The sequence below is a fragment of the Euprymna scolopes genome, chromosome 22 (assembly GCF_053919585.1).
Source record: "Euprymna scolopes isolate OS-2025 chromosome 22, ASM5391958v1, whole genome shotgun sequence".
Taxonomy (NCBI): Eukaryota; Metazoa; Mollusca; class Cephalopoda; order Sepiida; family Sepiolidae; genus Euprymna; species Euprymna scolopes.
Window position 1 is genome coordinate 35,394,890 of NC_136503.1, and position 23,461 is coordinate 35,418,350.

Genomic DNA, 23,461 nt, shown 5'->3' on the forward strand with positions numbered 1-23,461 from the left:
CCTGTTTCCCTGATTGTACTAACAATCGAAGTTTAAATATAATGTGAACAGACATGTCACTACTCCACTCCCCACAATCCTCTGTCAGATACAATCTAAAATAGTAGCCCCTTATGCTCCAAATGGCAATATGCCTTGTCTGAGATGAAAAACAATAAAATAAAATGTTTCTCTTTATATCAGGAAACAACCGAAACAATTGTCTTTCGTATGTTGGATCGCCTTGTGGCAATCGAATTGATGGAGAAAACCTTACAGCAGATCATTCGACCTTACATTAACGAACACAAACTAAATGAGGATGAACTTTTTTCAAGATATGTTCAGGTAAGTAGGCTTATGCTTTACACGGCGGGGGGGGGGATTTCCATTCTTTTTGTACTATTGTATTCTTCAGTCTTACTTGTTATACATATGTAATAAAAAAAAAATTATTTTGTAGGACCTTCTTGAAAGAGCTGGCAGTGTCAATCATCCTCATTGGGAAGTTAAAGCGTTGGCTGTTATAGGCTATATACGTGATACAAAGGTATGTTTATTTTTCAAATACAAATATCACATTTCTGTAACTGTCTATATCCATCAGCTTGTCCCACTTAACCTTTTGCCATTTGCATAGGCAAGATCAGATACTCTAATTTCCCATTGAATCAACTTTCATGTAATTCTGAAAGGCTTTGTTGAGGATATTATCGGTTTTTTTTTTTGGTTTTTTTTTTTTCATGGTAGTCACTGCTTATCAAGGCCAGGAAGCCACTTGGGGATAAAGGTTATTGCGTGTACAGTAATCAATGAGATAATATTGTAGTAATCGTTAGTAATGGAGATTTGATAAACTGCTCCCTTAAGTAAGACACTTTATCAGGAATTTGTTTATGTTGGACTTGAAAACATCCAAATTATAGTCAGGTGGGAAACAGGCAAATGGAACAGAGTTCCACAGGCGTGCACTTCTAAGAAAGAAGCTTTGTTCATGGAATCTACATTTTGATTTAGGTACAGATAAAGAGTGGGGAAAATTATTGACAGTGGTTTCAGCTAAACGGGTGTTTTTCATGAAAGATTAGCAGGGGGGGGGGACCAGAGATTGGAGCTCAGATGAGCACTTGCCATGGAAGTAACGATAAAACAAAGACAGACTCGCAACGTCTCTTCTGTGGGAGAGAGGTTGCAGGGAAGAGAAAAGGGCATCCCCCACTAAGCCACAAACTCTATTTTGTACTCTGTCAAGGCAGGATAGGCTATTTTTAGCAGCTCCTGCCCAGATGTGACAGCAATACTCCATCCTTGGACGTACTTGGCTTTTATACAGATAGAGAATTGCATCAGTAGTGAGATACCTTCTGGAGCAGTAAAAGGATCCTACCATTTTTCCAGCGACCTTGGCAACAGACTTGATGCATGTGTTCCATTTAAGATCAGGAGTAAAGGTCAATCCCAGAAGCTTGTTAAAACATGGAGCTTCCCCAAGACGAGAGCCATTCATTTCAATTGATGCCAGATGGAGATCAGAGCAATGATGATGTAAAGATAAGAGCTTGGTTTTAGATACATTAAAAATAACTAGCCACCTCTTCCCCCCACTGTATCACATGCTCAAGATCAGAAGAGAGAGAATCAGAGAGAACTTTGTCATTTACGGTCTTTAATGTGTTGCCATAGATGGTCGTGCCATCAGCAAAGATGTCAACGAATGATTTAAGTATGTTTTGGGAGATCATTGATGTAGATCAGGAAGAGAGTTGGGCCCAGGATGGACCCCTGAGGGACTCCAACATTAATACTGTGGGCCTCTGATTTCTGCCCATCAACCACTACTCTTATGAGCCTATCAGAGAGATGGCCCTGTCGGTGGGGTATTAGAATATGCCGACTGCCCCCCTGCAGAGGGTAAAAGTACCTCAATGGGGGTCCTGGATAAGACCTTAAACTATATCCAGTGGTGAGGCCCCAGCTTGTAGGCTTTGGGGAGTGTGGAGCCACCCTTTAATTACCATTGCTCCCAGGTCCACTCTGACCCGGAGTGATAGTACCTGTTAGGGTCCAAACTATGGGTTAAATAGAAACCGACGTGAAAACAACAAATATATTCTATTAAAAAAAATTTTCTTCAAAATCTTTGGATTCGGCATTAAATAACCCGAAAAGGGTTGATATGCCGTAAAACGAAAACAACCAACCAACCAACTATCAGAGAGAAATGATTTAATAATTGAGAAAACATTTCCAGTTATACCGGAGCTGGAAATCTTGTGAAGTAGGCCTTTATGCCATACCTTATCAAAGGCCTTTGATATGTCAAGAGCAATTGCCCTAGAAAGGAAGCCTTTGTCGAGAGATTCACTAATCCTATGAGATATAACCATTAGCACATCTGCTGTAGATCTGGTAGAATGGAAACCATATTGCATGTCACTAAGAAGGTTATTTCTACTGAGGTGGTTGACTACTGCTTTATTTAATATGGATTCCAGCAACTTACTCATGACACACAGGAGACTTATTGGTCTGTACTGAGAAGGAGACGACTTATCACCTGAATTCTTAAATACAGGGCATACTGCACTTCTCCTTAAGGCAACGCTTAAAGAGTTTTGTAAGTATGGGGGCAAGTTCTGGTTGAAGCTTTTTTTAACACTATTTTTTTTTTTTTATTTTTTTTTTTATTACATTTTCACCCCAAACAAGGCAAATTGCCACTTTGGTGTAGGGGGCTACTATCAGGGGCAACAACTACTGGGGTACTATGTAGGGATTTGGGCAGCAAGGTGTCGGTTCACGTTACACTTGAACTTCTGCACGTCAGTACTGTTGGGGAAGCAGGGACCTGGAATGGAATTCCAGAGTCTTGCGGTTCTGGGGAAGAAACTATTGGAGTAAAAAGATCTTTTACATCTAGGGACCTCTACAGTGTGGGGGTGGGATCTAGTAGCCTGTCGGGTTTGTCGAGGGTGCTCGCGTCGTGGGGGCACAAGTGATTGCAGTTCATCAGAGCATTCACCACTAAAATACTTGTAGAACAGGCAGAGGGATGCAACATTTCGTCGATGGGACAGAGGCTGAAGCTTAGATGCCAGTTCAGGGCCTATCAGATTTGCGACTCTCTTTTGAACCTTGTCAAGGAGCAAGAGACTAGTAGCAGATGCACCAGCCCAGATGTGGCAGCAATACTCCATACATGGGCGAATGGTGGCCTTATAGAGGTACAGGATACTTTCGGGTGTTAGTAGTTTTCTAGCACGGTAGAGAGAGCCTACCTTTCTTGCAGCGGCCCTGGCAATGCCTTCAATGTAATTGTTCCAACTCATATTTCCTGTGAACGTTAGGCCAAGGAGTTTGAAAGATGGACTCTCAGATAAAGGGTCGTTGGCCATTGCTATAATTGGAATGCCGTCAGGGCCAGTTGCTTTACTGGAATCAAAGTTCTTGATTAGCTTGGCGACTACAGTTGACTGTAGTTGAAGACGATTGAGGGGAAAAACTCTGACACCAACCCTCACCTGCGATGTTTCTAACTCCTCACAATATGTGCGCACGCACGCACACACACACATTGATGAATCAAAAGAGTTTTACTAACATACCATCAATCAACAAAGTCAAAAGTGGTTAAAATGAGCTACAATGTTGGAAATACTGTACTTACTCTGGAGGAAGCCGGCTCAACCTGACCAGGATCACAGCATTTCAAATATTTAAACTTTTGATTCTACCATGACCATGAAAATTTATCGGATTAGTCAGACTGCTATTAAAACAAATATTGTCAGATAAACACTGTTAATTTTCGCTACGTAGATAAATATTACTATTGCCAAACTCAACACATTAGGTCAGAAGATCTGCTAAAAACGCTACAATTATCCAGCATATTGTAAGGCCAAATGAGTAGGACTTGTATGATCATGTGGAGCACTTGACTTCCTAGGTAACTCTTCTAGAAGCATGGAATTCTTGAATTACAAGAAGAATGGTTAGACAAAGAAAACTTGGAAGCAGTGATTGGACAAGACCATACAGATGGGATCCTGGAGACAATTGACCCATTGAATCATGAAAACTAGAAATATCTTGTAAAATGACAAAATACATTTGACCCCAGAACAAGTGAAAGTGAGGTTAAATGAAAAGAGTAAGAGAGAAATTATTAATTACTAGGTGTTCAGTTTAATTTAATATTTTCATACTTAAAAAAAAAAAATCCTTTAACTTTCTAACTGGACATGTCTTTATCATTTAACATAGGAGTGTTTGAATATATGTTTAAATGGCAGTTTTAGTCATTTAGAACTGCTTTAAAGCTTCATTCCTCATTTTTCAACCAAATTTCAAACAATTAGTACAGTTTAGAGATCACCTTCTTAGCTATATTGTGAAAAAAAATTTCAATTTTCGTTCAGTAAAACAAAAGTTATGATGAATTTAGTGGTGTTCAAAATCATAAAAAAATGTAAGGAGGTGAGCGATGTTTTTTATGACTGGTTTTCATAGCAATCGCGTTTCTTCAGCGACTACTGTTGCTACCAATTCACTGCTCTCATGAAAAGAGAAGTAACAAATGAAACAGAATGAAAGCATGAAAGGGAGATAATTGGGGGGATTTTATTGAAAGCAGACAAGTGCCATACATTTTTATTACATTTTTTTTTTTTTTACATGGGGATCACTGCTTATGAAGGCCCAGAAGCCACTCGGGGATAAGGGTTATTTTGTGTACAATAATCAATGGGATAATATCGTAGTAATAGTTGGTATTGGAAATTTGATAAAGTATTTTACTTAAGGGGGCGATTAATCAGGAATTTGTTTATGTTGGACTTGAAGACGTCCAAGTTGTAGTCAGGTGGGAAACAGGCAAATGGAAGAGAATTCCACAGGTGTGCACTTCTCAGAAAAAAGCTATGTGCATGTTATGTTTATGGGGGCAAAAAAATAAGACTAAAATTAAACAAAAAACCAAGTGAATTTACTGGAAGCCTGGAAAAATCATGCATTACAGTAGAAAAATGCGAGCAAGAAAAGTAAAGGACTAGTTAAAACTGGAAAAGAAAAGGACAAGCTATTCTGATAAAAAATATAATAAATTTATGTCTTAAAATATTACAGCATTAAGATTTTTTTTTCACATTCAATTTATAACATATAATCAATTCTTAATGCAGAAATATTTAAAGTTATAAATTTATTATATTTTTTACTAGAATATCTTGTTCTTTTCTTTTTCAATTTTAACAACTTGTCCTTTACTTTTCCATGTTTAAGCTTAACCATATTACTTTTCATGCTCGCATTTTTGTATCGTAAGTAATGCTATAATCTTGTTAATACTTCTAATTACAACATATCAGTCTTGTTTCTGAATTTTTTAGATGAGGATTGATAATTTGGATTCTTTAGATTATTTGGACTGCTATTTTCACCTTGAGTGTTATTCGCACAAGGTTTTGGTCGATGTAATCTCTGACACTTTTCAGATGTATGCCGTCGAACTCGGGAATGCACAAGGACCCTTGGTATAACAGATCAAGTACTAGATAAAATTCAATTGTGACACTCTTCTGTAAGTAGTAGGCTCAGTCCTCAGTGTGGACGATACGAAGAATACAATTGTAAATTATTTGATTTCTACCCAACCATGGCTGACAAAGCAAGAGCATGCTATCCCTGTGGATTTAATAAAGGGTATCGTTAGAAATTTTGTGCTGATTCCAGAGTTTGACAAGATACATTTCTTGAGAATGACCATCTAGATGACAACAGAACCAAACAATCCAAACTATAAGGCTTGATATATTTTTATTTAATTTTTTAATATTTTACTTGGCTTTCGAGTTGGATGCATTTCTTAATTAAATTATTTTATTTATTTTCAGCAAAAGATAGCTGCAGTCTTTGAAGTCATGAAATGGGCCCCTATTCCGTGGACACCAGGAATCCAAAAATTAGTTGATGATAGTTTAACCCTGAAAGGTCCTGAGTAAGTTGTCTTAATCTTTAAGTAATCTCACTCTTAAGATACTTTGTGGTAGTTTTACTTTTCGAAAGATGATAAAAACACTTTAGAAGGAACGTTTCTAACATTTATTCATTTAAATTTGTCTACTTTTCAACATTATGTTGGTCTTATTTTATCGTTATTACTTGTGAAAATTTTAATTATGCACTAAATCTGGGATTCATTTTCATGTCCCTTTTTTAGGGGGCGCCACTCAAATTTACGGTTGGTAGTAGTGTTAAGAAAGTATATTTGAGGGTTGCTTGCCACTCGAACCTAGGGTTAATGATAGAAGTAATTTTAATTTATTTTTTTACTACCCTTTAATTCTACACCCTCCCTTCCCTCATTTTTTTCTTTGTAACTGCTTCAAGAGACTGAAATCGCTAGGAAGTGAAGGGGATAATTTTACGTTCAATTTCCCAACCATGTGAAATTTGTGATGGGCCATGAGCCATAAAGTTGATATCCATTTTAGCTTTTTCTTGCCACTCATGTCCCTGCTTTACATGATAGTGATGATGAAAATAACGCTTTTTCTACGTATAAAAAGCGAACAAAGGAAATTAAATTGGGAGATTGACTACATGGCTGCCTTAATGTGGCTTCCTCCATGTGCACATCACATGCCAACTATTAAGCTTGTGTAAATATATCCACAGTGAAAAGAAATCATTAATACAGAGTTGTGTACTGTTTATTTTTGCAACTATATCGGATTTTAAAAAAGACAATGGAATCAACACAACGAAAATAAAACGTTCTGTGAACAAAAAAAACAAAAAAACAATCATTTTACTTTTAAGACTATCTCAAGTACATTTTGTATGATAAATCCCCTCTGTGTTTTTTTTCTATAGTCAACTTGTTTCAATGCAAAAAAGGCCTCACACTCAACTAACTGACCATTTTTGCCTCTTCAAGTTTAGGGAAATCAGCCAAATAGTTGCCAAAGTCCTGAACAGGAATATCAGGCAGTTGGGTGATGCTCTTTTGGAAATGCTCTCAGAATCTCTCCATTACCTCCTAAATTGACCAAAAAAGTATATTCATCTGATTACTTGACACCTTGAATATAATTGTCCAAATATCACTGAGATTCCTTCTGACATGCAGATGCCCAAAGTTACATGGCTCTGTAGGATACTCTTTCTAACATAGCTCTAACTGTAACGTAGAACACGCACGACTCACACATTGTATGCAGTCTACATCACAAGGAAAATAGGACAAGTAATAACTCGCCTTTTTTCTTTTTTTTTTGTAATAACATTTATTTCCTCATTCTCCTCTCACGCATGACTTCTCATTACATCTGTGATGTCACCCACGTCTTTAATGTGATTGTCTTCTCTGACATGCTCTTTCCTTTTTATAGTCTGTTTCCTCTTCCGTATGGCAGCGTCATTTCGCATTTGGTATGCATTTGCATATATTCGTCTGCGCTCTGTTACATAGCTACTTGGTCAGTTTGAGGCAATTTTGTTGGATAGCTGTTTGCTGTATACTAAATAAGGCGAGTGGGTGAGAACTTTTTGCCTCCCTACTTTGTCTTTCTCACAGAAAAGACGTTGTGAGTCCATCTTACGAGTCCATGCTTCATCGTTAGTTTTATGGTAGGTGCTTGACAGAGCTTCAACCTATTGTACCCTTCCCTGTAAAACTTTCATAACAAATACTCGTCTAGCTACAACCACTGTCATGAACAGAGCCTGACCTGTCCATCAGTGAAACACAATACCATTGGATTACTTCCCAGCTGACTATAATATGGTCATTTTCAAATCTAATATATAAAAGGCTATATGTCTGTCTGTTTCCCTCAATATTTTCAAAATCTATCTCTTCCTAAACTAAAAGTCGCAGAGCTGCATTATTCGTCTCAAATGATTGGATTTTTTATGAACCGTTCTTTTAGCTGGTTTGAATAGTTTTTAATGCGTCAAAATTGAAAAAAAAAAAACTTGTTATACATTTTGTACATTCATCTTAATTTATTTTTTTAATTTTTAATCAGTTTATATGCATATCACGTTTGTACAGTGGTAACGTCACCAGCTTTGATTGCTAGTCTTGCTTTCGGTTTCGATTCTAGCTGATGGCACCCAAATACGTTTTTTTTTTTTTTTTTTGAAACTATGACTCTATAATATATACGAAATCTGGGTAAATTAAAATATTTAAGCGTATTTTACGCCCGGGCAAAGCCAGCCCCCCCCCCCTCCCCTCTGCCCACTTGTCTAATGTAAATAAGTTATTGATGAGTTGTCCTCTTATAAAATTGAACTCTATGCAAGTTCCACCATTACTGATCATCAGTGTTGTTCATGTCTACCTAACGCTCATTAATCCTTATCCTAGAATGGCCTCTGGAATTTGATAAGTGGTGACCCCCTCCCACCCCCGCCCCTCCAAAAATAAATACAACCAGAAATAAAAAAAGTGGAGATGAAACATGGTACCTGGTTAGTTAACAAAGTAGTGGCGACTTTAAAGTGCAAATGCTTCCATATGCTTACATCTATGAAAACAATGTGTTTTATGCGTATCAAGAAATGTTTCTTTAGAGGGGGCATTTGCTCTTGCTCTTTGTTTTCATATTAAATGTGTCAAAACTTAATTTTTATCTTTAAACAGAGTGGAAGAGCTAAAGAAGCGAGCAGAACTTGCTGAAATAAAAAAGTGGCTACAAAAATACGACCTGAAAGGAGTCGATGTTCCTAAAGCAGACACTAAAGAAGTGCTTGTAAGTCTGGTTTTCTTTATACATTTTTTGTGCCCTCCTATTTAACAACTAAATATATATATATATATATATATATATATATATATATATATATATATATATATTTATACATTTTTTGTGCCCTCCTATTTAACAACTAAATATATATATATATATATATATATATATATATATATATATATATATATATTTAATTTTTTATTGAGCCCATAATAAATGTACATTACTGTTTCTATTGGATTTTCACCCCAGGAGATGAGGTAGAGTACCAATTTCATCGGAATTTATAGGTGGACTGAAATTTAAACTTACAGAAATGGATAGAAAGTTATTGGAGGGGGGGTATTAAATAGAGAGGGAGGTCGTGTGGTAGTGTGAGGAGGTTTTATAGTAGAATTTCAGTTGTGAAAAGACGCTAAAGAGTTTCTATTAGATACGTTTGAAAAAAAGAAAAAAGAAAGAAAGAAAAATAGACGTTAAAGTTTTAAAAAATACTTAGGGGGAGTAGTGGGAGTAGAGGTTTTTTGCGTCATGGTATCTGTTGTTGTGTGAGAGGGAGTGGGAGTAAGTGATCAGTAGCTACCGTAGCAGTTGGTAAATATTGTCACCATGGCAACGTATTTTTTTTATGACGACGCCGGATTTTAGATCTTTTGGAGGTGCTATTGATATATGCGTAAAATTAAAACATATAATTATATAATTCGAGATGGATGCGGATGCTGGGGGGGGGTATGAAGGGGGGGGGGTTCGAAATATACCTGGGGGCGGGGGGAGAAAATATTTAATGCGGATTAAAGTTGATTATTGATGGTAGTAAGAAGGTGGAAAGTAGGGGGGTCGATATAGACGGGGGGGGGGAGTGCAGTTAATGCAGTATTTACATTTTGTAGACGTTATTAAGGATAATATATGTTGAGAAAAGAAAGAAAAAAGAGAAGGGGGGGCAGGTTCGGATAATATAGATAGGTGGGCGGATTGAGGATTATTGTTGATGATAGTAAAGATGGGAATTATTAGTTAAGGATGAGGGGGGGGCGACATAGACCGGGGGGGGGGGAGTACAATTAATGCGGTATTTACATTTTGTAGGTGTTGTTATTAAGGATAATATATGTTGAGAGAAGAAGAGAAAAAAAGAGAAGGGGGGCAGGTTCGGATAATATAGATAGGTAGGCGGATTTAGGATGATTATTCATGATAGTAAAGATGGGAAAAGTAGAATTATTGGTTAATGAGTCGGATAATATTAATTGGTGAGGTTATTAGATGTATGTAACTAGGTTAATGGGCGGTAGAGGTGAGGGAAGATAATTAAGTAGGAAAGTAGTAGGTAAAGGTTATTGGTTGTATCCAGGAGGTAGTGGGTAGGGTATTTCTGTTATGTTAGTTTTTATATTTGGAATGGAGTAAAATTACTAAGGAGATATTGTTTGTAGTGTTTGCAATTTATTGATGTTTCGTATTTTTTATTTAAAAGTTTATCCTTGTCTTTAAAATTTGTGATAAATAATTTTTCATATAAACAAAGATGACCTGGGGAGTTAATTGATTTGCAAGTGCTGGTTGTTTTTAGGATTTCCTAGGTGATAGTTGGGGTGAGTTGGCTTCTGGTTAGCTGTAGGCAGTGGTTGGTGAAGGAAGTTTTGTTTGGGTGATTAGGGTTGTTTATGGAGCATTTGTGGACCCTGAATCTTTCCTTAAAGGGGGTACTTGAGATGCCTATATAGAATTTATTATTATTAGGATCTTCTGTGGAAGTAATAGTTGCTTTATATACTACGTTTGTTGCGAGGTAGTTTTGTTGGAGTGGGCATCTGGATTTAATAATGCAGTTACATTTGCTTTGATTGTTAATTTTATTGTTGTTATTTAGTATTTTGTTGTTGTGTTTTTTAATTATATTTTCAAGGTTATTGGTGCAACTGTAACTTAATTTGATAGTGTTGTTATTAAAGATTTTATGCAAAATATTATTGGGGGGGAAGTGTTTTTTAATTAACATGAAAAATTTTTTGCCTAGTTTAGATTTTACCATATTATTGTAAGGAGGGTTGAACCAGAGGACTTTGCGGGTTCTATTCTTTTTCTTCTTAATATTAGTAGTATTGTTATTTGGGATGTTAGGTTCCAGATATGTTAATGTAGTATTGGGGTAGCCACATTTTTTTAAAGCGCTCTCATAGAATGGTTTGTGTTTATGAAATATAGTTGAGTTGGAGGAGTTAGTGCTTAGTCTTTTTTCTATAGATTTGGGTATATGGTTAATTACGTGTTTGGGGTGGTTGGACCTGGGGTGTATATATAGGGGATATGTGGTGTTTTTTGTATAGGGTTCATAGGTATCATTGGATAGGTTAAAGGTAACATCGAGAAAATTAACAGTTTTTATATTAGAAGTCACCTCAATTTTCAGGTCCAGTTTCTTCATTTCCTTAATCAGTTTTTTCTTGATGCTTTCACATTTTGGTCCGTTGGAGTTTTCCACTAGTATTAGGCCGTCATCTCTATAAATTCCCACGTTATTGTTGGTGATGTGTTATGTTAGATTGTAGAGGATGAATAGGCCCACCAGGTCAGTGGCCTCCGCTGAGTCAAAAGCCCCCATCGCAAGGTCGAAAGGTGTAGGCTATATATATATATATATATATATATATATATATATATATATATATATATATTTGTTAGGACACTGAATCTGAATCGGAAAAATCAAAACTTGTGCAGGTATCAGAATCAGAAAACTTTGTAGCTATTTTCCGATGACAAAAACCATTCCTTTAATTTTTTTTTTTTATTTGATCGTGTTTAAATGCTGGTTGTAATAATAAAATAATAAATATTTATTGATTTTAAACCACCAGTAAAACTAAAATCTATAGATCATCCCTCACGAGTATGTTTTCACGTTTGAGAAAATATATGCATGTTTAACATGCGTTTTTACGGTAATCGGGAAAAAAGTAACAACTTTATAGTTAAATATTTACAGATTTATAAACAATCATTAATGGCATTGGAATCGAGAATTTAGTACGGAATCGAGGAAAATATTACAATTGTCCCATCTCTCTAATGTATATATACACACATACATTTAAAGATATATATACACATATGTACATTTAAAGATATATATATATATATATACACACATACATTTAAAGATATACATACACACATACATTTAAAGATAAATATTTAAAGATATACATACGCACATACATTTAAAGATATATATATACACACGCATACATTTAAAGATATATATTTAAAGATATACATACACGTACATTTAAAGATATATATATATATATATATATATATATATACACACATACATTTAAAGATATATATATATATATATATATACACACATATATTTAAAGATATATATATATATATATACACACATACATTTAAAGATATATATATACACACATACATTTAAAGATATATATATACACACATACATTTAAAGATATATATATACACATACGTACATTTAAAGATATATATATACACATACGTACATTTAAAGATATATATTTAAAGATATATATACACACACATATATTTAAAGATGTATATATATATACACACATATATTTAAAGATATATATTTAAAGATGTACATACACACATACATTTAAAGATATATATACACACATTTAAAGATACCGAGAATTATGAAAAGTATGTAACTTAATGATTCTTCAAATATAGATTTTATAAGGTAACTTTTTGCACCACAAATTACTTGAAAAATCTCAGTCTATATGTGTGTATATATATATTAGGTTGACAAAATGTTCTTGCAGTTTTTAACTTTTAAATTCAGATGAACATCTCTTAACTCAAACAAAAATTTATTGATTGAAATGAGCATCATCAGAATCAACACACTTTTTGTTAACACAAACAAGTTTATTTAGTAAAATAAAAATCTTTTTTGATATCGCTTAGGTTTTTAAAGGATTTCTCACAGCAGTTGCTGAGATGTTTGAAAAAGTGGTATTCGGTAGGTGAGAGGTCTGGAGAGTATGGCAGATGAAGCAAGGTTTTATAGCCCAATTCGTTCAACTTCTGCAGGGTTGGTTTGGTTTAGCAACATGCAGTCAGGCATTGTCATGGAAGAGAATCAGGCCTTTTCTGTTGACTAATGCTAGGTGTTGTTGTCGAAGTTTCTGGTGCATTTCATCAATTTGTTGACAAGTACTGTCAACAAATTGATGACATGCTGTAGTGGTTTTGCCAGCATCCAAAAATGTAATGGATGAGACCAGTTGCAGACCACCAGTCAGAATGACCTTCTTTTGGTGCAACTCTGACTTCAGGAAGTGTCGTGGAGCTTCGTCGGCATCTAACCACTGAGCTGAATGTGGCTGATTGTCGTAAAGAACTCACTTTTCATCACAAATCTCAACCCATCTGTCTGACCTTGGGTCTGGGAGAGCCAGCATGCTTCCACTGGGAACTCTGTCTCTTGGTCTCTGGGTCAAAGCAGTAGATCAAGCTTTCATCGCAGGTCATCAGAACATCAAGAACTGCGGGATCTGAATTGATCAACTCGACCATCTCCCTACTGTCATGACGTCTTTCTTTCTGATCTTCTCTTAGCACCCTTGGGACAAAGTTTGCATAAATCTTCCGCATCTTCAGTTCTTCACGATTAATTTTGTGTACAGTTCCCACACTGACATCAAACTGTGCACTTATTGTCTCTATAGACACATGACAGTGCTTATCCATGAAATTCTTTATTTGGCCAATCAACTCTGGTGTTCTGACTTCCTTACTTCTCCCATACTTCTCATCATCCCTCACAGACTCCTTGCCTTTCTTGTATCTCTTATGCCACTCAAAAACTGATGCTCGATTCATGCAAGATGGTCTAAAAACACTCTGAAGCATTCCATACATTTCTGTGGCATTTTTTCCAAGTTTAAAACAGAATTTTATTATATATCGTTTTTTATTTAAAGTGTCCTTGCAACCAGATTGCATTTTTGAAATTCGCCAGCTGTGACAATCGGGCTTTAGTAGGGTGTATTCCAATTCTTGCTGTAGCTGTTCATTTGAACCCGAAATCATTAAAATTGGTCAGTCATCTCATAAGATTTATAGCAATAACATACTGAACTTTCAAGAGTCTACGACAATATAAAATGCTTGTACAAAAAAAAAATCTGGAAACTTATTGAAGGCACCTTGTACTTTGTAAAAATTGGATGTCGAAAAATGTGTTTTGTCAGTTGATACAGTTATAAAGATTTTGTTAATATTATAAAACGTATAGAAAATATTTAAAATAAGAATTTTCTGTAAATAGTTATACTGTTTATTCACATGTAATAATTGTTTGATAAATTACTTATAAATGAATGTGCTTCTAGAATATCTACATTCACAATCGGTTCAGGGCTTTAAATATATACACTAATGTACAATGTACCAATGTTGACCAAATGGGTTATGGGGTTGATAGTATCATTTTAAAATTAGATTTTTATTCAACTTTATTTTAAATGTTTTAATCAAAAATAAACATAAGTGTTATTATTTACTTACTTTTTCATGAAATATGAATTAGACACAGGATCTTTTTATTTTATTTGAGGAAAATCCATCTTATCAAAAAAAGGTACTGCGAATAAGGACAAAACTAAAAATTGCCTTAGATTAGAATGGTTTTTCCTTCACTGACCAAAGACAGAAAAGATTAAATGTAGTATCACAACAAATACTATGCTTAAAATTTCTGACCCTTATCTGAAGACGAGATACGTTAAAAGATAAATAAATGAAAATACATTATGTGGATTATATTTTTTCCCAAACATCTTAATTATCTCTTTGTTTTGTTTAATACTTAGCAAATTCCATAACGAAAATATTTTATTTTATCTTTCAATACCTCTTATCCTCAGATAGTGGGTCAGAATGTTATTCTGTATATTTTAAAATATAGTTGATTTAATTTTCTTCCAAAATTTCTGGGAAAAAAAACATTTTCAATATGTCTCCAACCGTGCTTCTCAGCTGCACCATGAAGTAGCCTACAGTATAGAACACCATGTTACAGTCTACATAATATTAAAATTTTAACAACCTTGTGTGGTTGTTTGACATTTTCTCTGAAAAAAATGGTGGGAGGAATGGAATAGAGAGGAGGCGGGAGTAGCAGCAGTAACTAATGTACCTATTTACTATGCCTCCCCACGGGACAGAGTTAGACACCAGGGTCGTTTTTTAACGTGGAGAAAAGGTACAAAAATAAAAATTGTCTCAGTCGTGAAGGATTTCTCCTCCACCGAAAGAGAACAAGAAATAGAAGTGCAGCATCTGAAGAACAGATACTACACTTTGATCTTGTCCCGAAGGCCAAGATGTAAGGCTAGTAAAAGAATGACATAATGACAAAAAAAAAAAAAATTGACAGGCTATTCACTCCAAATTTACTTTAACATTTAAAGCATAGACAACAGGTTCCTAATACATGTTTCATAAACTATCAATAAATAAATGTATTTCTTTTAAAATATATAGTTACTTTCACAATTATTCAGAGCACTAAATGTCAAATGTATCAATATTAACCCAACTAGTCAGGTGTCAGCTCCTTATAAAATTCTGTGACATTCATGTGCCATAATAGTTTATAATTGACACTTAAATATGATATTTTAATTAGTCCAGATTCTGTATATGCTATTATAGTTGTGATTTCAAAAGTAAAAAGATAAAAATATGAGGGTGCCATCATCTAGAATCGAAACTGAAACTATCATATTCAAAGCTGGTGATGTTACCACTGTACCAACATAACAAGCATATAAGACAATTAAGATTAAAAATAAACTATGATGAATGTACACAATGTATAACAATTGTTTCAATTTTTGACCCCTTAAAAACTATTTTAACCGGCTAAAGACCCATAAAAGAATGGTTCATAAAAAAATCCAATCATTTGAAGCCCCTAGCACCGCTCTGCGACTTTTAGTTTAGGAAGAGATAGTTTGAAAATATGGAGACAGACAGACAGAGGTATAGCCTTTTATGTATTAGAAAATGGCATGAAGATTTTCCACATTTTGAATGAAGAAAAGAATAACTTAATTAAAAAAAAAAAATGATTAGTTTGTGAAACTGACCATTGTAAATCTCAACAATAAATGTTAATGCTGGTGATTATTTCAGTGATATGAAACATGAATCCTTTTTTATTTTGGACATGTTTCAACATGTTGCAAAAAGGATTCAAGCTTATTAAAATTTAGTCATATAGTTGATAGTGGATGCAATAAGTTCAGGAAGTTTTTGCCATTACTAACCAGCAGGGAAGAGTATATCAGACATGTGTGTGGGGGACAGGATGGTCTGTTTATGTAATTAGCGATCCCATCCTTGTGTTGTTAATGAATTGTAGAGTGATTGAGAAGCAACGGTCACACAATGAAGAGACAAAACATACCGATATATTTTAGTGAAAGAATATAGATTTATTTACATAAATATACATGTGAGGAAATGAATATAGAGATAGTAAGACTAAGAGTTCGTTGAGAAGAGAGTAACGTTACTTGCCGTTCGTATTTGATGACAGCCTGATGAGTTTGTTAGGAGAGCTGATTGAGTGGCCATGCCAACCAGGAGTGTGATATCATCACATCTTGACTTGTTAAGAGTTCAGCAAAAAGCGATAGAAGTCTAGAAAACAAGAAGTGGCATGGCTGTGTCGTTCTCTGGTTACCAGAGTTAAAGGGCAATAATTGAGTTAGCCTGGGAATTTCAATTTCCACAATGTGTATACAGATGTGTGAGAATAAAACCTGTCATTGAAGATTGAGGACATGCGTTGCATGAAAAGAAATGATATGAGAATGATACAATGAGTATGTAATGTGAGTCTTAGAAAGGCTTAGATCTGATAACTTTAGAGAAAGATTAAATCTGAACAGTATATGAAGATAATGCAAAACAGGAGACTTTGTTGGTTTGGTCACATTTAGCGAATGGATGAAAAATGCTTCAGTTAGTAGATTTAGAGCAGTTGAGGTAGAAAGTTCAGTTCACAAGAGAAAGTCAGGGAAAACATGGGTTTGACAAAAAGAAGAATAAATTAAGACCTAGCTATAGATAAGTTAGTTCAGAAGTCAGTATATAAACACCTGCCAGTATGTAAAATGTTTAACCGAATATGGTATTGACATAGCATCAGAATTAAATTTAGTACATTTAATTATTTACTAGCATTCTGAAAAAGAAAGAAATTAGAAAAAAAAAAAAGATATCTAATTTTAAAAAATGTTTTTAATTCAAATAATTCAATTTAAACAGATAAGTTTATTGAAATATTTTGTTTCTTTTTCTTCAAAAAATAATACAAAGATTTTCTTGCTAAAACACTCAAGAAAATCAATTAAAAATTTTTGGTGTGTTTTTTGAATTACACTTATAAAAATATAGAAAAATCTTTATGATGTACATACTCATCATGGAATGAAGATGTCATATCCCAAAAATTATATAAATTGATTAAGTAGTTGTATCTTTTTTTTTTTTTTTTCTTTTACTAAAAAAATCTAAATTTATGATTTTTAGTGATTTTAAAAAGTTAAATTACTTTGAATACAAACAAAATCTCAGTAGTCAAATTGAATTGTCACCAATGAATTTTAAAACAGAATAGTGCCTCTCGGACCTCGTGTTCCCTCATAAAATTTGATTTTCTTAATTAAAAAAAAATATACTTGATTAATTTATATGATATGAGTAGATACATCATAAAGATTTGTCTGTATTTTTTTATTAAGTGCAATTCTAAATAAGCACAAAATTTTTTTTCATCATGTTCAATTTTCCTGCCAACTACAACTTGACTATCTTTAAATACAATGTTAAAAATACTCCTCATAAACCATCCATCATAAGTAATTACACTTTGTTCATTCTATTACTGTCAGTCCGCTCATAATATTTTTCATCATTCAACTGACAATTCTATCCATGTTGTTAGCCCTCATCCTAGAATGCTTTTGGTCTTGATAAGTGATGACTCGTTTTTTAAAAAAAAAAGATCATTTTTTAATTTGCAGTATAAAACATTACCTTATAGTAAAAGTTAATTTATATAATTGTTAACCTCACTTCCCTTTAAATAATTTTTGTTTTTGATACATATAAAAAGCCAATGATTATGTTCAATTTAAATTTGTCATCATTTAAGGAGGCAATAAAGATCACTTCATATAACAAGTAATCTATATCTGAAAATTACACCCATTTTATAAAACTTTCTTATGAAAAGACAGTTTTTGAATATATGTATAATTTTTTCATGTACCCATATATATTATAAGGAGATGTATTTTATGTCTCGATTTCAATATTCAACAGTTCTCAAGACGTGAGTATAGCTAGGTAGTAAGTTACCTATCAGTCCTCGCGCGAAAGAGCAGAACACAAAATGTTTTAAATAATAATAGAATAACAATAGCAAAGACTTTCGCTGGCAAGGATTGCTATTGGCCATAACCAGTTATACAGTCCTTTTGAAATTTTCATCTCTATTTTTCTCATTATATACTGAATGAAACCTATATGAAATATGTTCCTTATTAAATTTTAAAGATTTTCTATTCTGAAAGAAGTTTAAAAAAAATGTAATCTAAAAAAGTTATTTTAAAGTTTTTGTTAAAAAAAATTCAGATTTTCTCATTATTCAGACCTGTATTACAAAGAGGGGGTTGCAAAAAATGAGTTGTGGTGTGAGGAGAAATACAAACTGAAACAGAGAATATTCAGACCTGCAATAATACAAAGAGGGGGTTGTAAAAATGAATTGTGGTATGAGGAGAAATACAAACTGAAATAGAGAGGAGAGTTTTAAAATATAATCTTAAAAAGATAAGATACAAGTTAGAAAAGCATTTCATCCAAGGCATGAAAATTGTTAAACAAAATGTTTTTACTATAGGCTTTAAAAATAAAGGTACAAGATTCAATTTGAAATTTATTTATCTTCAAAGTGCACTTTTATAAATTTTACGAAGTAAGGTATAAAAATTTAATTTAAATTGAATCAAAAAATTACCTTGGATTTATTTTATGTAATGTACATTTTGTTGCAATTTAAAAACATTATCTTTCATCTAGCAATTAATGATATAGATATAAAATTTTCAATGATTTTTTTTAAAGTGCAACAGAATGTACATTACAAAATATAAATCCAAGGTAATTTTTTGATTCAATTTAAATTAAATTTTTATAACTTTGTAAAATTTATAAAAGTGCACTTTGAAGATAAATAAATTTCAAATTGAATCTTGTACCTTTATTTTTAAAGCCTATAGTAAAAACATTTTGTTTAACAATTTTCATGCCTTAAATGAAATGCTTTTCTAACTTGTATCTTATCTTTTTAAGATTATATTTTATTTAATTTATTAATTTATAAAAGGCAAAAACGGTGCACATATTTTTGTATGTCCAGCATAAGCTTTTTTTTTGGGAGGCGGGGGGTCTCCAGGGAGTTACTATTTCTTAGAACTGTTTATATACCCGCTAGATCATAATATCTACGATTTGCGAAGGGACGGCTTGTCTAGATTTATTTTGATCAACTTTCATAAAATTTGCGCTATCCTCTTCTGTCACGTGTTTGTTCGGCTTTTTAGTATAAAGTGCAACTGATGGAGTGAAGGCAATTCTTCAGTTTCCCTGCCGAGGACATCCAGAAAGCAATCAGGTTGGATCGATACAATGAAAACCGTCATATCAGACAATTGCTATTCATTTGGACACTCCCCTTCTATGGGGAGCTGGTTTTCCTCAAACATCTTGGGGAAACAAAACCCAAAAAACTGGCTTGCAGCCAAAGTTAAGTGCGGGATTTCATTCCCCTATGGCGTGATGTTTGACCTCATTAAATTTACGCACCTGTCACTTTTTTTTAATTGTTTCATTTCAACCGTTCTCGCATCTCTGTCTTCTTAGCGTCATGGTAAGTTGTCAGATTTTTTTATTTGCTTTCACCTCAAGGATTCAGGTTCGAGCCTACCTGCCTACCAAAACTTTGTTTTTTTCTTTTACATCTACAAACACCCTGGCAACGCTGGCCACCCCTACTAGTGAAAATATATGTGGCAATTAAACTACATAAAATCTTCAGCATTTCATCCGCATAGGAAAATAGTCAGGCTAGAATGTATAGAATTTGTGTTACCTTATAATGTTAATGCAGATAAATTGTTTTGAAATATTGTATAATTTGTAAATTGTTTTTATCTTTTCAGCAATTATCAAAATACATTCTAATGAAGGATGAACCAGACAGCCTAGAAGATGCCCTGAAAATTTTAAGAACAGACACAAACACATTCAAAATAGAGCTTTACATGTTCAGACTTAGATATCTTATGCTCAACGATAGAGTAAGCAACTGACTTCATTTTTTCTTTATTTTTATTTATGTACATCAATAAGGTAATTTTTGTCTGAAATTTTGGAGATGAGAAGTAATCATTATTTATATTAATTTTTATTTATACTTTTATCATTGTTCTCATATTTTTGTGTAAATATCCCATTAACAGAAAGTGATGTTATAATGCATGTATGTTAAGCATTGATGGTTATTGACATTTTTTTTTTACTTATAACATGATGTATAATAACTAGGGCGATGACAAGAGAATATTCTTATTGTTTTGGCTCTTGAGTATATATCTGACACAGTTAGACATAGTTAATCAATTGAGAACCACATCACTCTATCTAAATACGATATTAAATGATATATACTCGAGAGTCAAAATAATGGAAAGAATATTCTCTTGTCATAGCCCTAATAACAAATGAAAATTAACTCCTCAGAATCAGTTTGATACTAAGATCAAACTTTTAAAATCTCACGAGATAAATTTTAGATTAAAACTTATAAAAATAATTTTTTAAATATTAATAATTATTGTAATCTGAAATTCAGGATTTGCTGCAGGAATTCATAGATTTGTCATTCACTCGTATTTTTATATACAATATAATATGTATGTCACCCGAATTTTAAAATATATATGTATATATATTTTTCTTTTTTTCTTTTTCTTTTTTTTTTTCTTTTTCTTTTTTTTTTTCTCAAAGTTGAGTGAATGTTTGGAATTACTGAAGTCTTTGGATTCAGACTTGGTTGTTGTATGTGGTCAGCGCCTGCTTATTTTTTGCCAGGTCCAATTGAACGAAGAATTTCACCTGGACCCAGAGGTAAGTCACCTGTTGATCCTTCTTTGTTTTTCTCTCACATCTATATTAATCATTTTCTTGTGCAAAAAAGAGTTAAGAGGAGACTTTTTTTTTTTTCTTTTTTTTTTTTTATCTAGTTTGGCTTTGGAAACTTAATAACTTTGGTTTTTATAATGACTTGAAGTATCGGATTTATTTAATTAAGAAATGGTGGGAAAAGCTTTGCGTTGTGAGAATGGCATTCTTTATTCTCATGCTTTGAATTAACTTTTAAATCTTGGAATATTTATCCAGAAATCGGACATATGTATCACAGCTTTCAGGTTAACTTCATGATATCATGGTTATGATTTTCTCATTGTAAACCTTTTAAATAAACAACGTTAAGTTTGTTGAGATAAACAGCAGTAACAGTTGCAGAATTTATTCTGGCGATTCTTTATTGCAATACGCAATTGGAAAACTGCATTAGTGTTAGAAAAAGACGGTCCGTTATAAAAACTTCATGAAACTTTCTAATATATAAAAACGACTGGTGCTACCAGATCAGGCTGTTTGAAGATAACGACTCAAAAATGCATTAAAGATTTAAAGTTTCCCTTTTTTTTTTTTTCAAAATCTTCGTCCTCTGTACAAGGGTTTGTCAGGACAATCTGACCTGAGGATACTTTACTCTAGAAGTAAACCCTGACCAAATATATAAATAACATTCAAAGGCTAAATAAGATCCACTTGAGAAAGCTATACACTGTTACGTACAAATAATGGTGCACCTTCTCCTAGTGATGTTATCAGCACTGAACTGGATACTTCACCAGACTAGATGAATTCTTGTTCTCTGGAATCCAGCAAAATTCCAAAAAGAGCACAAAAAGGTAAACTATAACATAATGAAGTGTTCAATTAAGAAGAAAATTCATGTTCTTCACAGCTTTTCAAAGGTTGCCGAGAATCTTGATTGATTACTTGGATATCTATGTATCTCGTACATAGATCAAGTGTCGGATACATGAAAGGGACTCTCGATTTCTGAGAATTTACACTGAATCAAAATGAAAAACAAAACAGAATGAAGTAAACTTGGCCTTCGGGACAAGATCAAAGTGTAGTATCTGTTCCGGCAGATACTGCAAGCTATGACTAGCTAGGACTAGCTATGACTAGCAAGGACCAGATGTGAGGGCAACCCCACATGCCTGACCTTTAACCAGCTCCCATTTCCCACCTCTCGGGAGCTGGTCCCCTTTTCCCTTCCCCCTCCCTTCACTCCTCACATTAAAAATTGGCCTTGTGCCTAATTTGCTCGGTGGGGGAGCAAATAAATACCATCTGTTCTTCAGATGCTGCACTTCAATTTCTTGTTCTCTGTCAGTGGAGGAGAAATCAATCACGACTGAGACAATTTTTATTTTTGTTCCTTTTCTCTACATTAAAAAAACACCCTGGTGTCTAACTCTGTCCCGTGGGGAGGCATTGTAAATAGGAACAAAACAGAATGAAGTAAATAAGCACTTTTATTATCTTTAATAATGAAGACTGTTGTCAGAAAGTCCTGATTGATCGGAGTATGCAATGGTATTAATACATGATAACATTAAAAATCTGTTCAATTCTTGATGAGTCGATGATACAAAGAATAAATCTTTTTTAATTTTTAAATTATTTTTGAGGTTTTAGCTGGACATACAAATACAGAAGACTGCTCTTTATGTAATAGATCATCTTCTTTAGTGTTACATTTAAAGGAATAGGTATTTTCACATACAGATATTGAAATAGAAAACACAATGTATATTATGTTAGTGTTTACAGAACCACTAAGTGATGTAGAAGTGGTGCAGTGGACCAGAAGCCATGTCACCTGGCTTTTTATCATAAACGATGGCATCAAGTCTGAAGAGGTTCTGCAGTAGAAGCCGATTTCTCTCCGCATGAAAATTACTTTAGCATCAAATGGATTTAAGAGATAATTTTCCCTTTTGCCTAGAGAGGAACTAGATTTGGCAATAGATATTAAGTTTAATAAAAGCTTATTAAAATTTGTGAAAATAGTGATCATAAAAAAAATTTTCTGTGGGCTGCATTTGACTCGTTTGCTGATCTTTTCTATGAATTTCAACTTTTTACCAATATTTTAACTGTTATTACTTTTTTCACATTTGACCTCTTAACTTTATCGACATTTTAATATTATTTTAGCCTATTTTGATTTTCATCTTTTATTTGTTATTTCTTTAGGACACGAAAAAGAAAAGAACTTTAGTAATTGATGCAGCCAAATCTATCATAGATTTTCTTCAAATGCATATCACAGGTAAGATACCTTTTATGTATGGACATTATTAGTGATAATTTTTATTTAAGTTGTAAGCCCCCTAATAGCCAAAGTCAATCTCCCAGGAAATTTTAAAAGTTTCTTAATAAATTGTTAAATGGCAAAGTTCCAGACAGCATTTTTTTTTTTTTTTAAT

The 23,461-nt window shown here is 33.4% G+C and overlaps 1 protein-coding gene across 1 annotated transcript in view; it reads left to right on the plus strand.

The window, feature by feature from the left end:
• Positions 1–23,461, plus strand: part of LOC145243965 (kinetochore-associated protein 1-like) — a 208,545-nt gene that overhangs the window by 90,929 nt on the left and 94,155 nt on the right. The window contains exons 24-30 of the mRNA XM_080107095.1: positions 184–327; positions 443–529; positions 5,874–5,977; positions 8,633–8,741; positions 20,045–20,182; positions 20,892–21,011; positions 23,229–23,304. Coding sequence (XP_079963221.1) covers positions 184–327; positions 443–529; positions 5,874–5,977; positions 8,633–8,741; positions 20,045–20,182; positions 20,892–21,011; positions 23,229–23,304 — 778 coding nt within the window. The remainder of the gene's footprint in view (positions 1–183; positions 328–442; positions 530–5,873; positions 5,978–8,632; positions 8,742–20,044; positions 20,183–20,891; positions 21,012–23,228; positions 23,305–23,461) is intronic.